This window comes from Ursus arctos, unplaced genomic scaffold (assembly GCF_023065955.2).
Source record: "Ursus arctos isolate Adak ecotype North America unplaced genomic scaffold, UrsArc2.0 scaffold_10, whole genome shotgun sequence".
Classification (NCBI taxonomy): Eukaryota; Metazoa; Chordata; class Mammalia; order Carnivora; family Ursidae; genus Ursus; species Ursus arctos.
In genome coordinates this window covers 51,750,788-51,770,825 of record NW_026622764.1, presented here as the reverse complement: position 1 = coordinate 51,770,825, position 20,038 = coordinate 51,750,788, and the positions used below count along the sequence as shown (strand labels likewise).

Genomic DNA, 20,038 nt, shown 5'->3' with positions numbered 1-20,038 from the left:
TCTTTAAAAAAAAAAAAACAAACTTAAAAAAAAAAAAAAGTGGTGAGATTGGGCATCCTTGCCTTGCTCCTGATTTCCTGAGGACTCTTATTGTATTAAAAATTGAGTAAGATTTTAGCTGTAGGATTTTCAGAGATGCTTTTTATCATATTGGAAAAGTTCTTTTCCATTCCTAGTTGGTTAGTGTTTTATCATAAATGGATGTCTGATTTTTTCAGAAGTTTTTTCTTTATCCATTAAGTGCCTCATACAGTTTTTCTCTTTTATTCTTGAATCTTTCACTTTATCTTGTACCTGATATCAATGAAATAGACACTGGGATAGACAACGAAATAGAGGATCCCCACAGGAGATTTTCAGGGCTCGGGCTGCGTACAATCCACATTCCTTTGGCTAGAACTAGTTACGTTTACACCTAAATGCAAGGGTTAGTGGGAATTATAGTCTTCCTGTGTGCCTAGAAGAAACATGAAATGATTTGGTGAAAACAGAACAACTACAGTGATGATGATAAAATAAAAATGATGCCGTTATAGTTCCGTAGCACTATATGCTATCTAATTCAAAAGTCCTTTTCATTTTCTATGCTTTGTATTAGAATTCAGCGTGTTATCTGTCCATATTCATGTTGGATAGGCTGTTGCCCCGATCTTCTATTCTTTATTCTTCATACATTCCCGGCCTTTTCATCCAGTCCCAAAGTTTTCCATCTTCCTTTTGGGCTTAAGACCCTGAAATTCACTTCTACAGTTTAGACAACTCTCTTGAAATCCGAACCTCATTCCAGGAGGCCTTTGAAGCATGTCCACATGGATATTACATTTAAAAGGCCCCAGACTTACTTATTTCCTTTCCAAACCCTTTCTTCCCAGTATCTTTTCTAACTCAGATAAAAGCATACTGTGCACCCCATTATTTAATCCACATTCATCGCTGACTTGTCTCTCTCACTTCCCACATCTAATCACTTTCTATGCATTAATCTTCTAAAATCTCTCTCCAGTTGATTCCCTCTTCTGTATTCCCAGAGCTATGGCAGATCCTTACCCTCCCGTGTGGAGAATCACAGCATCCTTGCCTCACGGCTCAGCCCCAATGGCTCAGCCCCCTTTGAGCCATCTTTCACTCATCTCAGGATAGCCTTTCTAAAAATGCAAGTATAATTATGGTACTTTTATACATTTAACAATCTAATGGCCTTCTCTTACAATGTTTATTTTCAGGCTTTTTTCTCTTATTTCAGAGTAGTGGGAATCTGTTTTCAAAAGAAGGTTCAAATCCTGGAGTTGAACAAAAAAGTAAATGGATGGCCGGAGCCAGGTTTCTCCCTGCCAGGGCGTTTGCAATAAGCAAGGAGGGAAGGCTGGAACGAACCCCTTAGTGCTGAATTAGAGTTGGACATGTCAAGTATGAACTCACATGTAGCCTAATATATATACAGACGGACAAGTATAGGAACGATTGTGCTTGTGTGTGTATACCTAGGCTTGAATGTCTGCACATGTTCCCTAGCTCTTCCTGCTGACAGGGCCTGGGGGCAGTGCTGCCCCAGTAGCAGCTAGCGTACCAGTGCCCAAACACTGGTTTCTAAACATCATGCTCCGACGAAAGGAACTAGGACTGTTTGGACAAGTGGCTGGTTCTCAGGCTGAGGCAGTAAAAATAAAATAGAAACCTGGAGCATTTAGTCTTCCCTAAAGCAATAAAGCGCTCAAAAAACAGGAGAATGGGGGCATGTCAAAGGGGTATAAGAGCTGACCTAAAAAAGTTCCCAATGACCAAGGCTTGAGTAATTTGAGTGACAAAATAGATAACGTGGTATTAGATTACAGTTGAAAGTATAAAATGAATATATATGAGTTCATCCTAATGTAAATAAATGATTGAACAAATTAATAACTGGAATGGAAGGGACAAATCTTCCTTATAAAATCATTCCACAGCTTAGGCAGGTACGGCTCCCTCCAGGAAGTAAAGTTTTACTCTCATCCTTCAATGGGAGCTGAACTTAGTGACTGACTCCCAGTAAGAGAATTTGTGAAGAAGAGAACAGTAACTTTCCAGAGGAGAAACCTGGGAAATGCTAGTGGTCAAGGTTAGCATCATAATGGTAAGACTCGTTGATATCAGAGGCCTCCTGCCATGACACGATGAAAAATGTACCTTATCTCTGCGGAATTCCTCCCCAAACCCATAACCCTCGTCTGGTCATGTGGAAAACAGCGGACAAGCCCAAAGTGAAGGACTTTCTCTAAAATACCTGGCTAATATTTCTCAAGACCGTCAGGGTCACGAGTAACAAGGAAAAACTGAGGAACTGTTACCCATCAAAAGGGATAAGGAGGCATGATGACTAAACGCAATGTAGAGCCTTGGACTGGATGCTGGAGCAGAGAAAGTACCTTCGTGGAAAAACTGGGGGAGCAGGAAGGAAGGCTGGAGTTGAGCTCACAGTGTACCGGTGTTGGTTTCTTGCTTATGACGACTGTGCCGTGGGAATATAAAAGGTCAATATTAGGCGAAACTCGGTGAGGCATTTACCGGAACTCTCTGTACTATCTTGGCAACTTTTCCGTAAATCTAAAACTAGTTCAAATTTTAAAAGTTATTTCAAAAATTAAGAAGGCCCAAGATAAAACAGAGAGTAGCAAAGCTGCTGTGCTCCAAGTAGAGTTGCAGGACCCGGAGTCCTGACTCCCCGGCCACCCCCTCCCTGCAGGCCCTCCTCGTCCACCTCCCACCCTCCCCAGGGCTCTGGACTTGTCTGGCCCGTGTTTTGCAAACAACCACCTATAGAATGAAACCCAAACTCCCTGACATGCCTTCCAGTGCCCTTCATATTCTCACCCTTGCCTCCCTCTCCTCTTCATCATCTGTTGATCTCCTGCCTCCTGTATTTATTTCCGTCATATATTCTGAAGGCAATTTCTTTCCTTCAAGCAGACCATGACCTTTGTGTTGATTTTGCCCGTGCTGGTCTTTCAGCTTAGAAGATTTTTCTCAAGTTTGTTCAGCCCCCAAACTCTCCATTTTATGCCCTCTATACCATCTGAGAATTCAGCTCAACAGTCTTCTCCTCTCCAAAGCCTCTAAGGGGAGGATGGGGCTTTGGCAGTATTTCCACAAGAAGGTACCATCCCTCTTCGCTGTCTGTATGCACACGGCCTTCCTCCAGGGGCTGACGAGCCCCCGAAGGAGATGTCGTTCATCACTTGGTGCCAAATATCTAGAAGTGCCTAGGACAAAGTAGGGATTCAGTACATGTCAAATAAATGGATAAACAGCTGGATGGATGAATGGACAGTAGCAAGGTTAATAAGACTAAGTTAGTTCCTTTTCTCGTGGCATTTATATTTATTTGAATCTAACTGTTGTCAGGCTACAAACTCAACATTTTAGTAGGCAAGTCGATTGCAGTTTTCTAGCATAGAAAGGAAAGCATCGGGTCTTGGGGGGTAAGTACTAGCCTGAATTCCTCCAGTATGTTTAGGAAACATATTGAAGGGTTTGGATTTTACTCCTTTAAATAACAACACTTCTACATGGTGTGTACTTTACAGAAATTAAATGGGTGCTGTGATGTTGCTTGTTCAGTCTGCTGGCGTGTGGAGGAGTCGTCAGTAAAGCTGGCCGCGTGCGTTCATTTTTATGAGCCCTTTTATAAAGTCATGCTTTTTGATGCAGGTGGGCCAACTATTCTCAGCCACTTTAATTTGCCAATTATTGTACCCACGGATAAGAACAGATCGTGATTAGTCTCACATTTTGCTCACTGGGCAGCTTAATGTTCTTGTCACCTTACATTGAGTTTTAAATGTGCGAAGTGCAGAGTGTCAAATGCTCTTCTCTGACTTCAGGGTGGGAGGGTGGTCGTACCTAATTATTTGCATTGCTTCTGGATGCAGAAATTAAAGGGTCTGATTGATTAATAAAAGAACAAGATAATATGGCAGAAGTCAATCAAGGAAGGGTATGCACGTGTATGTGCGTATATAAAGGCTTAGGTGTAACTTTTTATTTTCTTTCGCAAAAGCACTGTATGCTAGCTTATAGGATCTGAGCGCTAGGTGATGGCTTAGAGGACTACCATTTAAGGAAAGAAAGAGAGAACGGTAGGATCTTATTTACAAAGTAGCATTGAACCTTAATAATTTCCTTCTTTGAATATTCTCGGGCAACACAGGTGACCCAAAACACACAATGAGATGCATCATTTTTTAATGTAACGAGTACTCACTGCCTTGTACTTTGGACGGTTTTACTCCAGCTGTGCCTCACTAATGCCTTCTTTCAAAAATTGCCATAGAAAGGTAGAAAAGTTCCCTTTGGAAAAATCCAAAACCACCCTGGCAATTTTGTTTGCTGTTCTTTTGCTTAATTGTCTGGGAGTAAAGTTGACTCATTTATGGGAACTAAATCTAGTGCCACTATTAGCAGGAAAGATTATTTAACAGTAAAAGAAGCCATGGGAAACTGTCAGGCACGTCACATCCCAGACATAAACTTTATTCGCTACCCTCTTGAAGAATTTGTTTGCATATAATGTTGTTCACACCACTGATAACAGAAAATGTATTTAATAACTACTCAGAATTAATATGCTGTAGTATGCATGGCTGCCTAATTTAATTTATCTCTGATTAAGCCTATTATGTTTGAGATCACTTTACAGAAGAGATTTTTTTTTTGCCAGCTGTAAGCTTATTTGAATTGTAATATAAGTTAATAATGTGTGAAATAACCAGTGGTGCCTACTTCTAAATGTTAATTTTGCCAACTGACTTCCTGAGATGATGCATACCCAGATCATTCATTGACATTTAGTTAATATCTTGCATGAAGACCAGATATTGGAATAAATAGGAGAATTAACTATTTTAGGAGGCAAAGACAAATGAAACAGTAGTGCTTAAATCCGAAATCCAGAGTAAAGGCCATTGCATTATAAAAGTAATTGAAAATCAATGATTGACAAGCACATAACATGACAACTAGTGCGTAACTTTTGCATGAGTTCCACTGTAACTGTATCCCCTCAACGTTAAACAATCATTTGATTGGGTAGGGGGGGAACCTCAAGAGATTGGCAGCGACTGCTAGAACATTTGCCTTGATGTCTGGGCAATTAGGTCTCTTCAGTGGGCCCAGCAGGAGAGAGGGAAGGGACTTCTGCTGCTGCTATTCGGTGGCTTGTTCGCCACGCTTGTCTTTATGCCTGTCCCGAACCAGCTATTTCATCCGCCAGCCCAGTTCTCATTTTCAGTGTCATCACCAAAGAAGTGATTGGGTGATTACGACCCCTTGCTCAGCAGTTGGCCTCACATGAGCTACATGCCTTTCTAGATATGGTTTGCGTTGTGCAGAATGTGTATATATATTTGCAATACTTTTATTTTACTTTTATTATTTTTACATTTGCTTCTGACCTACCCCAAAAGGGTCTTTCTCCCTACTGGGGATGCCTTTCCTGGTTCTAACTGGAATTCCACCTGGTCCTCAAGACCTTGTATCCTACCTACCGCCCTGTGCAGATTTCCCAACCGTCTCTGGCCATAGCCTTTTCCTCTTTGATCTCCTCTTGAGGTCAGAGGCTCCATCATTTAGTCACCTTTCATGTGTCACACGGTGAGCTCCCTGAAGGCAGAGAACTTGAGTTTTAAACCTTTGTGGCCCCACAGTGCCCCAAACAGCTTCTCGTGTGCATACACACACCAAGTCAATAGACGGTGGTGATTGATGGTCAGCAGGAAAACATGACAAGACAGAAACTTATATATCGTGATCCTTAGGTGAATAAATGTAAAGTCAGTTTGTGGCTTCTCATTTGTTTGAAATGTGAAATGGAAATTTGCATGTAATATTTAAAAACTCAGAGCCCGTAAAGTAGATTTCTCCTTGCTTTGAGTGGCTCTTATTAGACCTATAGCTTGAATCTCAGAATGTATGCAAAGTAGTGTTTTTTAGCCCACAGTAACCTTAGAATCAGCTGGGGAATTTCAAATATATATTCTGATAATTGGGACTCACCTTCAGACCAAATCAGGAAATAATATCATTTTACAAAGCTTAGCCAGATGATTCTAGAAAGACGCCAAAATTGAGAACCACTGGCGTAAAGGATACTTAAAGGTCATTAAATTCATTCATCCATCTGGTATCTGATTGCTTTCTACAGCTGTTTGGCAATGAAAGAAGAGAACTTCTAATAGGGGGATTAAAATTGCAACTTTCTGATGCAGACATCCAGTCCTCGGTCAGCCTACAAACCAAGGTGACTGACTGTCATGGTTTGCCAGACTGTCCCAGCTTTAGCCCAGAAAGCCCTACACGGTGGGAAACCCATCAGCCACAGACAAACCAGGATGACTAGCCAGCTTACTACCAACACACTCATTCTTTGGATTCTACAGTGTTGGTTTTTTTTTATAAATTTCCTTTTGAGAAGGAGGAAAGGTATGCTTTTGAGGCAGAGTATTTAATGAAAAGATAGAAATAATTAGAACACTTTAAAACCTTAGCAGCCTTGAGGGGGAAGAGACATATCAAGAGAAAAAAGGGAAAACACAGCAACAGGTTATGTTGGAATTCCTGCAATTAAGATGAAGGAGGGGGGTTTATTTCATGTAATTAATTAAAGAACATAAAAAATAGTCATTCACTTTTATCTCTGCTATGTAGATAAATTAAGAATGATTTTGTAATGTAAGAAGGCATTAAATGAAAATCCCAAATTTGTAAATATAATCAACTTAGCTATAAGCTCCTTGAGGATAGTTATTTTTACAAGTAAGAACACAAAGACTTATTGAAGGCTACATGGAAAGTTACTGACAGAGCATCCGGCTCCTGGATACTTTTTTGGTAGGTTCTTTGGCCTCTTTCCTGCTATATATCCTTTTATTCCCAGCAAGATACAGCACAGCCCTTTCCTTTCAGATATAAAAGTAAATGTTGGTAGGTCGATAGAAGAAGGGAAAGTGTTTTAGTAACAAATCATTTTAATGGTTTAAATTGTAATTGTAGCATCAAGAATTATGCCCATGAAATGCCCATTTAAGTTTTATTCTGGCATCACAATGTCGTCCTGCAGCCTAAGGATTAGTTTATCCCACAGTGATTTTCCATCCAGGTCATGTTGATCACTGAGCAGTCAGTCTGATCACTACCCTATTGATTCATTTCATTCACTGATTGCCAGAATTGCCAGATGTGTCCCAGTAATCTGACTGTCTTCAACACCAAATCAAATCCACCAAACTGGCAGCAGTTCATTCAGAGTGTTGGTGATCAGAGATACTGATGGTACCATGCAGGTGAGATGTTAACCTATACTTAGAAATTTCCTTGAGGGGGCGCCTGGGTGGCACAGTGGTTAAGCATCTGCCTTCGGCTCAGGGCGTGATCCTGGCGTTATGGGATCGAGCCCCACATCAGGCTCTTCTGCTGGGAGCCTGCTTCTTCCTCTCCCACTCCCCCTGCTTGTGTTCCCTCTCTCGCTGGCTGTCTCTATCTCTGTCGAATAAATAAATAAAATCTGTAAAAAAAAAAAAAAGAAAGAAAGAAATTTCCTTGAAACCATGATAGGCTTTCTCCCATAAAAGTCATATGGTGCTGTAGGAGTAATCATCCATAAATAAAACCTCTGACACATTATGTTTTCCTTTTTTTCCTTATCCAGACCATTTAGCTGAGGTCGTAAAACTCAGAGAAACATTATAGAATGGGAAGCTGCAGTCAACTCATCCTCTTTCTTAATTAACATATGTTAATAAGTAGTACCTGAAAAAAAAAGTGGGGACGATCTGTAGGCAAATAAGTTTGTAATACACCAGGTAGAATAAAATCAAACTGGTACCTCGAATGGGGGAGAGGAGCACATATTCCAAAATTACCTAACCGTAGCACTCTGTGTCATTAATATCTGGAGGAACTTCGTCCAGCCTCCCAATTTTGTTGTTAAATAAACAGTTTCCCCAAAAGGTGAAGAAACTGCTCCAGAGTCAAATATTTTCTTTAATTTTTTTTTCCAGGCTCCCCGTTCCCCCCTGCTTTCATACTGCTTTCCCTAATTGCCTATAAGAACTTATCCCCATCACTCCCAAGTAACTCACATGTGGCTTCCACTGGACGAGCTTCCCAGTGATGTGATGCCTAAGAACTGAAATGAAAACTATTCACTTAGAAAAGATGTCCTTCTAGAGAGTTAAAGGTTTCTTCTTACGCTCCGATTTTAATAGCTTTTATTTATCGGGCACCTAGAATATGTCAGGCTCTTTACATGCATTTTGTGATTTAATTCTCATAAAAACCTGCAATATAGATAATATTATGTCTGTTTTCCTGTTGGGGAGCTTTCTGAAAATCACGTTTACTAAGCGGAAGCGTTAGGATTTGAAACAAGGTCAGTCTGACTACAAAGTCTTTCATCAAGTTCAAAGGTACGATCACAGCTGCGTTAGAAGCATTGTTGTTGACAACATGTTTACTTTTTTAAAAAGTTATTGGCCCATAATTGAGTTGTGGCATAGTATAGAGAGAATTACGTAATTTCAGGTAGACAAATTTGTAAGAAATATATTTGGGAAAAAAAAATACGTTAAAAGGATAACCAGTAAGCTGACTTAACGAATGAGGTAAGGAATATATAATATACATTAGTATATACGTAAGTGCATGCATTCTTAAACGAAAAATAGATACTGTTCAGGGCAGTGAAAGGACAGGGACACGATTGGAAGGTAATCTGGGCATGTAATTGTGAGAATTTCTTATCTGGGTTGTTTTTGCTGGATAATGGTTGTTTTTTATATGAATTTGGGGTACATGTTGAATGAATGAATGAATGAATGAATGAATGGAATTTCACAGTAAACATTTAGTGATTTCATTACTTGAATGCCTTCCAAGGGAGTGATTATTACTTAGAGTTATCTTAAAGTCAGATGACTTCCTGCAGTCTCTTCCTTTACCTAATAAACTTATACAGCTTTTCTTAAAATAGTTATTTGGGCCAGTCATCTTACTATTTTTTTAAACCCCTTTCTTGATGTCTACATATATGTGTGTGTCTGAAATACAAATGAATAGTGAGAGGGTCACCAGATATTTGAGTATAGCCCACAACATAAAATACAGAATAAAATACAGAGATCAAAACAGAGAAGGGGGGTGCTCAATGAAAATATAGATAACTCAGAAGTAGAAGAAAAACTTTAAAAACCTAAATATCTTTAGGAAGATGAGAGGACAGTATTACATCTACAAAATAAAAAGGGCATCCTATAAAAGAAAAGGGACAATCCAAAAATAAGAGCTCCTGGAAATTAAACTTACAGTAAAAAATATTATTCAGAGGTGTAGAAGATAGAGTCAAGTATACATTCTAGAAAGTTGATTAATAGGCAAAGATGGACAGTAGGGGAAGAGGGAAAAGAAAATAAGAAATGCAGTGGATCAGTCCATGAGGTTCAGCATTTTACCATAGGAGTTCCAGAAAGAGAAAACAGGAAAAAAAAATGGTGAGGAGACAAGTATCAAAAAATAATATAAGAAAGAATTTCAAAATGGAACAACAATCCAGACTTGAAGTGTCCAGAACAGTGGATGAGAAAAGATCCTCGTTGAGATCCTTTAGTATGAGGTCTCAGAACAGCAGGGATTACAAGGACGATTCCAAAACCTTCCAGAGAAATAAAACAGGCCATATATAAAAAGATCAGGAATGCCAATTACACCAGACTCCTCAAGCACCACACTGAAATCTAGAAGACAGTTCGGCCCTCAGAATGCTGAGGGGGACGACTTTTTACTTAGGATTCAATGACAAGCTTAACTAGCAAGCATTGGGGGTAGAATTAAGACGTTTTCAGACGCTCAAGGAAGGTCTCAACGAATTTACCTCCCGTGTACCTTTTCTCAGGAAGCTACTAGAGAATGAGCCCTACAAAAATGAGGATGTAAACCAAGAAAGAGGAAGCCATGGGATCCAGGAAACGGGGGACCCAACACAGGAGAGAAGCACAGGGATTTCGCAAGATGGTGTTAAAAAGAAGCCCCAGGACAACAGGTGGGCAGCTGGCCTGGGAAACGGCTAGACCAGACGACTCAATGGGAGGCTCCTTGAGGGAAAAATAGATGGCGACAGATTAACTGATGGTGTTGATCACGGAAAAAAAAAAAAATGGTTTTAATTGGGCCTTTGTAGTTCCTTTGAGAAGTGCAAGAGTAGTTAGTAATAGATAGACCAAAAAAAAAGGCCACCAGGAAAAACTAAATATTGAACAAGGTAGGAAGTGTTTTCTTACACTATGTGGCTCGATAGTAAGCAATTACTATATAATCATAACAATCTAAACACAGAATTTTGGTTTAACCCCAAATTGCTACTTTAATGTACTGGAGAGATGCGGGAGGAAGCTCGTTGGGAGGTGGTGATGGTACAAGGGTGCTAAATATTTCTTTGCCTCCTAGTGAGACAGAAGATGGATCTCTAAAAATGGTAACTTGAGAAATACCAGTCTGTACACAGTATTTAAATATACGAAATCAAATATTGGAACTGGAAGTTAAAAGTAGTTTTCTCTCCCATGGCAGGAGTCAACCTCCTTGTGGGGAGGGGATGGGTTAGTTACCGGTTAGTCCCTCTCCTCTGGACAAGTGCATAAATTTATCAAACTGAGAGTAACTAACTGGGTGGGGCAAGAGTCTTACCTGTAGAGCGAGCTCAATCCGGCAAATAACTAACTTTCGTAATAAAGCAAACCAAAAACCATGGTCTCTTCCAAGGAGCAGGAAGGGGTGATGGGGGCAGGTGACAGAGGGGACTGTTGTTTTTAGTTATAGGCCTTACAGTACCATAATACTACTATTTGCTTTTTTAAACTATAGGCATATATTAGTTTGAGAAGTATTAAGTGGGTTAAAAATTACTGGAATTAAAAATAGAGGTTGTAGGGGCACCTGGGTGGCTCCAATGGTTAAGCGTCTGGCTTCGGCTCAGGTCATGATCTCAGGGTTCTGGGATGGAGCCCCACATCGAGCCCCGCATCGGGCTCCCTGTTCAGTGGGGAGTCTGCTTCTCCTTCTCCCTCTGCTGCTTGTGCTCTCTCTGTCTGTCTCTCTCTTTCAAATGAATAAATAAAATCTTAAAAAAAAAAAGGAAGAAAGGAAGAAGTATAGGTTGTAAAACCAAAGTGTACAACCCTCCCTCACTCCCACACACCAAAAAAAAAGAGGAAGAAGCTGATGGTGCTTTTTTTGGGGATCTCTTTCAGAACGAATTTATTTATCCCACATCTAATCACAAAGTAGGGGCTTTAGGACCCTCTGCTGGTCTCACTTCAGCCAACGTGGCCTGTCACCTGCAAGCACACCCCACATTCTACAGAGCCACTGCGCGGCCCCGCACAGCGTCTGTACTTCCCTTCACCTGGGCCTCTGCTCACCATCTGCTCCCACATAGTCACACACGCACTCACTCCCAGAGTCCCCTCGTTCCACTTCTCGCATTTTGTATCTCAGCTTAGATTCCTCTCTGAAGGGTCTTCGAGGGGCCCCGGATCATAGCATTCTCCCCTTTGTTTAAATCCTTGTTGTATTGCTTCTGGCACCACTTACCACAATCCTGGTATGTTTTGTTTTCTGTTTTGTTTTGTTTTTTACTGGTCTTGTTGCTAAAAGGCTAGAAGGTGACAAGGGCAGGAGCCATACTGCACCAGTATTTATTCCTCCTATAGAGCTTGGCAGAGTGCTGACATAATCCAGGTACTGCCTCAGATAATAATTAAATGAATAAATTAATCTTTCATTAAATGTGGAATCTGTTCAGTCATATGGCCCAGAGTTAAACATCTGCATCCACATAAATAAATATTACTGGAAGGTAAGGATTTTGTTTGTTTTTGTTTTAGGAAGCTTATATGCTTTCTCCTAAATGAGAGGATGGCATTCGGAGCCCAGAGGGTTAACTGCTCCCTAAACATGTTTGCTTCTGCTTCCTTTATGGGGATGTATAAAGCTTGCCACCTGGAGGGTCGAGGGTCGAAGTTTTTGTTTGACTCTGCAAGGATTCCAGGTAGCCTGGCATTGAGGAAAATTGTAAACAGGATCTAACCTTGACACCCCCCCCCTCACCCCCAGAGGAGCTTCTAGACATCACCCTGTGCCTGGTGGACAGTAGCATAGGCCAAGATGAGGCAGGAAAGGGGAGAAGGCCAGGCCGCTAAAAAAGGCATTCCAGAAATACTCCATGATCACATGAGCACGCAGGGCGAGTGGCGCCCTGGGACTTACCTCCACAGCTTCTGACACCTGACTGAAGCCCCTTTCTACTTCATCAGGCTTCATGCCGCATCCCCCAATCTTTTTATGACCACTAACTGATCATCTTAACAAATTACACAACAGGATTAATCTAGAACATTCCTCTGTGCAAACAGTGGCATACTGCGGAGCCACGGGAGAGAATGAGGTGGATCTGTCCCATTCTGACATGGTGAGAGCTTTAACACGTACCGCCGAAGGGATAAGTCAGCGTGGACCAGGAGGGTCCCCTTCATGTCTCTACTGCGATATCACCATTTCAGTGAGGTCTTCCCTAGCCACTGTGTTTATAATCGCAAGCGTCCCCTCTCCCACATTTTCTCCATTAGCATTTATCCCTATTTGACATACCATATATTTATTTTACTCGTTTGTTTATGATCTGTATTCCTTGCTGGCATGTAAGGTACATTAGGCTTCTGTGTGTTTTATTTACAGCTTTTCCCCCCCCAGTGCCTTAAAATGACTGTGTGAATGAATTTGTATGAAAAAGTGCGTTATTTGCATAGAATTTTATTATTTGTCCAGAATCTCTAGAAGGCTACACAAACCTAACAATAGTTCTCTCTGAGCAGTGGAACTAAGGGCACGTGGGAGGAAGAGGAACCTCTATTGTATATATCTTAGCGTGTGCACGCATCACTTCTTAAAATAAAAACACTGGTTGAAGAGAGAGTCCCATCTGCAGTGTTTCTCAGATGGCTATAATAAAATATAAGTTATTTAGTTAGCACCATTTATTTCTGGTCCTGAGATAAGGAACACCATTTAGAATTTACTTTCTTTGCCGAAATCAAGTTGTAAGTGCCCCATGATTCGAGTCCATGGACTTTATACTTTAGGAAGCCTAAATCAGCAGAGACTTTTTATTTTCCGTCAGAGTGGTACCATTGGTACTGATGTAGTGGGGCAAAAAAACAAAAAGGTTTTAGGTCAGATACATTCGTATCTTATTACTTTTAGCGAAGTGGCCCAACGCAGGTGACTTAATCACCCGGAGCTTCAGTTCTCTTACCTATAAAATTGGGATAATTTTTCCTACAAGCAGAGGGTGTTGTCCAAGTGAAACAAGACGAAGTCTGAATGTTCAGCACCCACCAGTATGTGGGTCGCAGCAGGGTCAGGAAATGTTAAGTCCTTCCCTTTTCTCTGCAGAAGGTGACCTAGAGAGCAGACTTGTAGTGATACCCTTATCCCTAAGTTCTCCTAGTGTGGTCCCAACAGCACCGGGGAGTTTATTGGAAATGCAAGGTCTCAAACCCCACCTGATCTAATGAATCAGCATGTAGTTTAACAAAATTCCCTGATTTCTCTGCACGGTGGAGTCTGAGAAACTCTATTTTTATGCTTCTTATGGCAGTGTTTCAGAGAGGGTTGCGTTAATCGTGTTTTTTATTTTCTGTATTTTATGATACTTAGACATCTTAGGGCCTCGCAGGTCCCGGGGGAGGCGCTGTCCTTGTAGGGTTCGCTAACTCCTAGAGATCTCTAACAGTTGTCCTAGGAACACCCTTCTGATGTGCAGATCAAGCAATCCTGAGTCCGTGCCCCCACCTGCCTCCTTTTATCAGGCTTTTGCAGTCCGAAATATTATCCCCCTGCCCTAAATCACCTCAGGGCCAGGTACTGGACAGTTAGGAACCAATGCTATACCACAGAGCCCACTGAAATTATGCACACTAGCCAGTCCTAAACCCCTTACCTTGCCTTGCTTTGCCTTTCCTGCAGAAACCACAAAAAAGTTTGTTGCCCACGTTTTCCCCTTATTCCCTCTGACTGCAGCTGACCCTGTTGCCTCCAGGCCTTCTTGGCACCACACGCCCCCCCCTCCTCTTGGGAACTGCACATAGCAAGTTGTCTTGTCGTTGGCAAGCATCTGCTAAAATGCTGGCCTCACCACACCTGAATACAACCAAAATCCCAGGTATATTTCCAAACAAGGCTGCCCTTTCTATTTTTTATTGGTTGATTATGTTATGTTATGTTATGTTATGTTATGTTATGTTATGTTATATGTTAGTCACCACACAGTATTTCATTATTTTTTGATGTAGTGATCCATGATTCCTTGTTTGCGTATAACACCCAATACCCCATGCAATATGTGCCCTCCTTACTACCCATCACTGGGCTAGCCCATCCCCCCACTCCCCTCCCCTCTGAAACCCTCAGTTTCTTTCGTGGAGTTCATAGTCTCTCATGGTTCGTCTCCCCCTCTGATTCCCCCCCTTCGTTTTTCCCTTCCTTCTCCTAATGTACTCCATGCTATTCCTTATGTTCCACAAATAAGTGAAACCATATGATAATTGTCTTTCTCTGCTTGACTTATTTCACTTAGCATAATCTCCTCCAGTCCCATCCATGCTGATGCAAATGTTGGGTAATTGTTCTTTCTGGCTGAGTAATATTCTGTTGTATATATGAACCATATCTTCTTTATCCATTCGTCTGTTGAAGGGCATCCTGGCTTCCACAGTTTGGCTATCGTGGACAATGCTGCTATGAACATTGGGGTGCATATGGCCCTTCTCTTCACTACATCTATATCTTTGGGGTAAATACCCAGTAGTGCAATGGCTGGATCATAGGGTAGCTCAATTTTTAACTTTTTAAGGGACCTCCACACTGTTTTCCAGAGTAGCTGTACCAACTTGCATTCCCACCAACAATATAGGAGGGATCCCCTTTCTCCACATCCTCTCCAACAATTGTTGTTTCCTGCATTGTCAATTTTTGCCATTCTTACTGGTGTAAAGTGGTGCCTTTTTAAATGTGTTTCCTAGTTTACTGCCACTGACCACCTCCCCCCCATTCACCTTGACAATTGTAGTTTCCTGTGAAGAGTGTGAGGGCCCAGCAGAGCCAGATGTTCTGGAGGGGGGCGGGGAACGCTGCTGACCAACAGGCTGAAACATCAGAGCATGCTACAGCCACCTCATGAGCCTGAACTTTTAAATAAAGATGATCAAGGATAACCATGAACGGAGTTGTGAATCGGCTTCCGGTAGTATCACTATGTTGAAGGCCAGTAATGCTCCTTAAGCGCACGCTTCGAACACTTCGGAAACGGCTATCACAAATGATTAAGACCTCCAAGATGATGGAACCGTTTGAATTGAAACACACAAACTTATTTACACAATGTCAGGGAAACAAATGGAAACCTACCATCCACATCCATTCATTTTTCCCTGTGGCTTCGTAATGTGGTATATGCGTTCTAGGTCGAAGTAAGTCCTGCCAGGGGGCAGCTGTGCTGTGACCGGGCCGCCTGCCTGCCCGCCTTTGCGTGTGCCTCTCGTCTCTCCTGTTTGGAAAAGAGTCTTGATATATGGAAGTGAGCTAACCGAAGCGGAGGTGAATAAAAGCCAATATTAAAAGAATACAAAAGGGACTTTTCTCCCTCTGACTCAAAAAAAAAAATTTAACAAGTATTTATTTCAGAAATATCCCACATTTGTTAGATAGGATGATGAGAACAGAAGATAGCCATTTTATGGTAACTTTTCCCTTACAAAGTCTTTATTATAGTTTAATTAAGAAATTGGACTTTGATTGGCAGCATTGAATTAGAAATATTAGACAAGGAAATTTGTCCATTGTCTTATGACTATCAGTTTTGTTTCCTTAAGACAGAAACCCTTCTCACCAGACACACAGGAAGGTAACTATGTGAGGTGATGGTTTTGTGAACTGACTTTATCGTGGTAATCATTTCACCATCTGTCTGTCACCACTGTATGTATACGTTAAATTTACACAATTGTTTCTGCCCGTTCTACCTCCATAAAGCTGGAAAAAAAAAAAATAAACCTATTGGTATGACCATAAAAAAGAAACTTCGGCTGCAGATATCAGGCGTGTGCTCCCCATTGCCGGCCCTATCACATTCAACATTCGGGCCCAAGCAGTGTCTACAGCTTGCCTCGTGGCCTGCGGGCCTGACAGCATCCCCTGAAGCCAGAGGCTCGTTTCTCAGTAGGTATTTTGTTTGATTGCTCCTTGACCGTTTTCCAAGAAGCCTAATTTGCCCAAGGGAATCTCACACAGGAAAAGAGTGTTTGCATCTGCTTAGGGAAATGTGCCTGAAATAATGACTTATTTAGAACGGGGAACAGAATGGAATGGAATGGATTGATAAGCCAGTTTGAGCAGGCGGAGAGCAACCCCGGCCTCGTAACTCTTATAAAAGGAGCCCTGCAGCAAAGCGGTTTGCCCAGACCGGGTCTGGCAAGACCCACCTCCGTTCCACAAATGTCTCTGTGACTCCGTACAAAATTCGTACTCTCACAAACGCCTCAAGGCGTGTGATCTCCTCTTCAGTGTCACGGCCACTTCTAGGATGGTGCGGATTTCTCGATTCAGCCCTGCAGACCCCAGTGTAGAAACTGCCCTCCGAGGTATGTTCCCCATTTTCAACTTGGTGGCATCCCGTGAGTGACCGCGGAGGGCTTGGTGGCGGTGCTGGAAGTTGAGGTGCTTTCTGGGTTGCTGGGGGTCTGCGAGTGTGCTGGTGCGGGGCTTGCCCGGGGAGAACTTGACTCCGCTTCTTTCTCGCTTACTGAACTTAAAGTGAACCAGCAGTCAGGAGCAGGAGCTGACATCTCATCAGCATGATGAAGGATGAGCTGAGCCAAACAAAAAAGAAAGAAAGAAGGAAACGGATCATTGCCACTGTATAGCTCTTTTGTGCTGCTGTTTTCTATTTCTTTTGCTTTGTGTTTTCTCTCTGTCTCTCTCTCTCTCTTTTTTTTTTGCCAAGAAAATGTCGTTGATTTGTTTAGAACCATAGCCTCAAGGCTAGCAACGCCTTTGAAATGGTAAAGGTGACAACAAAAAGTTTCCTAAAATAAATGTAAAAACCTGAGGTTACTTTTTTTTCTGTCTTAATCTTTCACTGCTTTTCAGTTAAAAATGGAAACAAAAACGGAACCATGGACCACATTTAAGATATCGAGGTTAAACTTAAAATCGCACTTATGCACAGCAGTAGTGGAAGTTTGCTTTTCTTTTCAAATTTAAATCTAGCTTTACACAATTAGCAAATTATTAAATGACCTTTCCTTCAAAGTCTGCAAGCAATTGCTTGTTTCCACTAACAAGAGAACATGTTTTACAAGATTCACGTTGATTAATTGACAAATGCTGATACAATCAAAGCAGGGCTAAAATGCAGTGCACCAGCTGTGGTATAAATTACTTCTGTTCAATAATGTTTCAAGTGGCTATGCATTTATGGTTTACCTTTCAATAAATATTACTGTCTTAATTGAAACATCCATTGTGGAAATTTATCTCTGAAGATGACTGTCAGGAACCACAGCTCGGACCAAACATTTCTATATCTCTGTTTCTCTGCTCAATTAAAAGCATTGATTGCTATGAGTATTTTAAAAATGGATGCTTTATAGTTTATGCGAAATGACCACTAACACATTCTCATATACTTTGAAAATCTTGCACCCTTGAATGACCTAAGTATAGTGTTCCCTACATTTCTGGGTAGCTTCAACTATGACAAAAAACGAAGTGTTCTAAACCAGTTAGCTAAGAGCATTCACTAAAAGCATTATATTCTTGGCCCCGGGCCATCCAGCTGTTTTGGCAACTGTGCTGGGCTCCATTAGAGGGCCTATAGCTGGCTGTTTCATGCTCATCCGTGTATCAGACATCAGAGATGCATGGCCAAGCATAGCTTCCTATTTTTGCTTATGAGTAAGTAGCTGTCCAGAAGGATGTCTTGCATCTCAGGCCAAACCTGAAGGTGCAGAGGCTCCCAGCCAGGAGGGGAACGTACATTAGGTCACTGAAGAATTCCTGTTCCTCTCTTGTTGCGGTTCATACCCATGGGGTAGATTCACGGACTCTCGTGCCTCAAGAATATTGTAGCCTGTAGATGTAGGGGTCCAACCTATCTGATAGTTTTGTCTGGGCATCTTAAGGTGTCCTACCGCATCTAGACTCCTGGGAAATTGGACATCTTCCAGAAGTGCCCTTGACATCCTTTTCTCAACAAAGTCATTTTAATTCAACAAATATCTATCAACCCAGCTATATGCCAGGCACTGTGTTGGACCCTGGTGATATCGATATGAATCAGATAGATTCTTTAACCTGAAGGAGTTGACAATATGCAGTCATAACTCCAAACATTTACAATTTGTTATTTAAGAGCTATCCATCTATAACTTGCCGATTTTTTTTTTTTTTTTGAATCCCCATCAAGGACCAGGCACCGTTCTCGATGTTCAGTAACTATTCCAGATGTGTTCTTTCTTCGGTATTTATCAAAGATCACTGTGTTTGGTGGCCCTCTAAGGCAAATCTCATTTGCCAGTGTTCTGTTTGAGCCTCCTGAGTTGCTGGTTACCAGGTAATAGTTGTACTCAAGAAAACCGCAGCTCAGCGGACCTGTATTGAGATCAGTGGGACTGAGCAGAGATCATCACTCTGAACTCAGTCAGAGGGCGCGCTGCTCTCTAAGCCTGAGGATCACGGAGCAGGTATACGGGGTGTGTGATGAGGGAGTGAAGGACAATTTGGGACACTCTAGAATCAAGTGATTTTTGGAATATGAATCACAGTGGAGGCTGATTAAACCGGCAAACCAAAGCTCAGGGATGAGCAGAAGTCGCATTGGGCTAGTAAATCGTACAATTCCAAGTGATTGACTGGAAGGTAAGGAGGGAAGGCAGACGAGCGAGGGAGGTCACAGAGAAGCGACCAGTTTAGTACTAAGAGATCAAAGCAGGTCAACAGGCAGGTGAGTTTTTCCGGCCGTCAGCCAGGTCAGCATTGCAGAATTCTGAGATAGGCAGCCGCTGGGATGGGTTCAACCATCAAGAGAATGTAAGTATAATAAATAGAAAAATCTCTGCTGCTGAGAACTTGGTCACAAGAAGTGAAACGTGCTTCCAGGAATCTAGGTCACAGGGCTGTGGGCAGGACGGGCAGCATGTTGGAGGATTTCTGAGTTTGGGCTCATTATGTTCTCTCAGCCCAGACATCATTAAGACAGTGTCTGGCATGCAGGAGACACCGCACAAGTACTCACTGAACTGACCCGGCTTCCGAGAGGGACACAGGTCCCAGAATGCAGCGCTTTTTACACGGCAGTATACAAATTAAATTGCCCCTGCACTTAGTGAAGAAAAAGAAGCACAGACGAGTCAAACAAGGAAGAGGAGGCCTGTTTGCTTAAACGATGCGTGCACGTCCCCGTATTTGCGCTCGTTCCCTCCCGTGCTTTCTTGGCTGTGGGGTGGCATTAAGTTGGAAGAGGGACAGAGTGGTAAGGAACGTGGGAAGTTCTAAGAGCATGTGGTTAGCTGTTAACGATCAAACACGTTTTCCTTGTGAGAGCATTTGGAAGGAAAGAAATGAAAAGGGAAAGGTAAGGGAGTTGAAACCCCGCCAAACTCCCAGGTTTTGTCTGCGAGGATCTCAGTGAGAGGCTGGAACGTGGCTGGATTGCTTGGGGCACACGCAGAATCCCTTCTCACCACCCAGCAGCGAGGTGCTGCCTTCTCATCTCCAGACCCCTGAGGCTCTTCTACGTTTATGGCCATCGCTGCCAGTAAAGATATTAGGAAGGATCATTCTGTGCAACCTTAATAAAAAAAAAGTCCTATTGTGCTAGCACCATACATCACCCTTAAAAGTTATAAAACCCAGCCTTTTCAGAAATGTCCTTTGTCACCAAGTTGGGTCAGTGAGA

General features: G+C 42.0%; 1 protein-coding gene across 2 annotated transcripts in view; it reads left to right on the top strand.

Moving 5' to 3' along the window:
* The window catches only part of ENOX1 (ecto-NOX disulfide-thiol exchanger 1), a 539,166-nt gene that overhangs the window by 285,539 nt on the left and 233,589 nt on the right, over window positions 1-20,038 (top strand). Inside the window, exon 5 of one of the 2 annotated variants that reach the window (XM_057308444.1) lies at window positions 9,920-10,066. The exons of the other annotated variant lie outside the window; for it this stretch is intronic. Within the exon in view, the coding sequence (XP_057164427.1) occupies window positions 9,979-10,066 (88 nt within the window). The 5' untranslated portion in view covers window positions 9,920-9,978. The remainder of the gene's footprint in view (window positions 1-9,919; window positions 10,067-20,038) is intronic. 2 annotated transcript variants of the gene reach the window in all.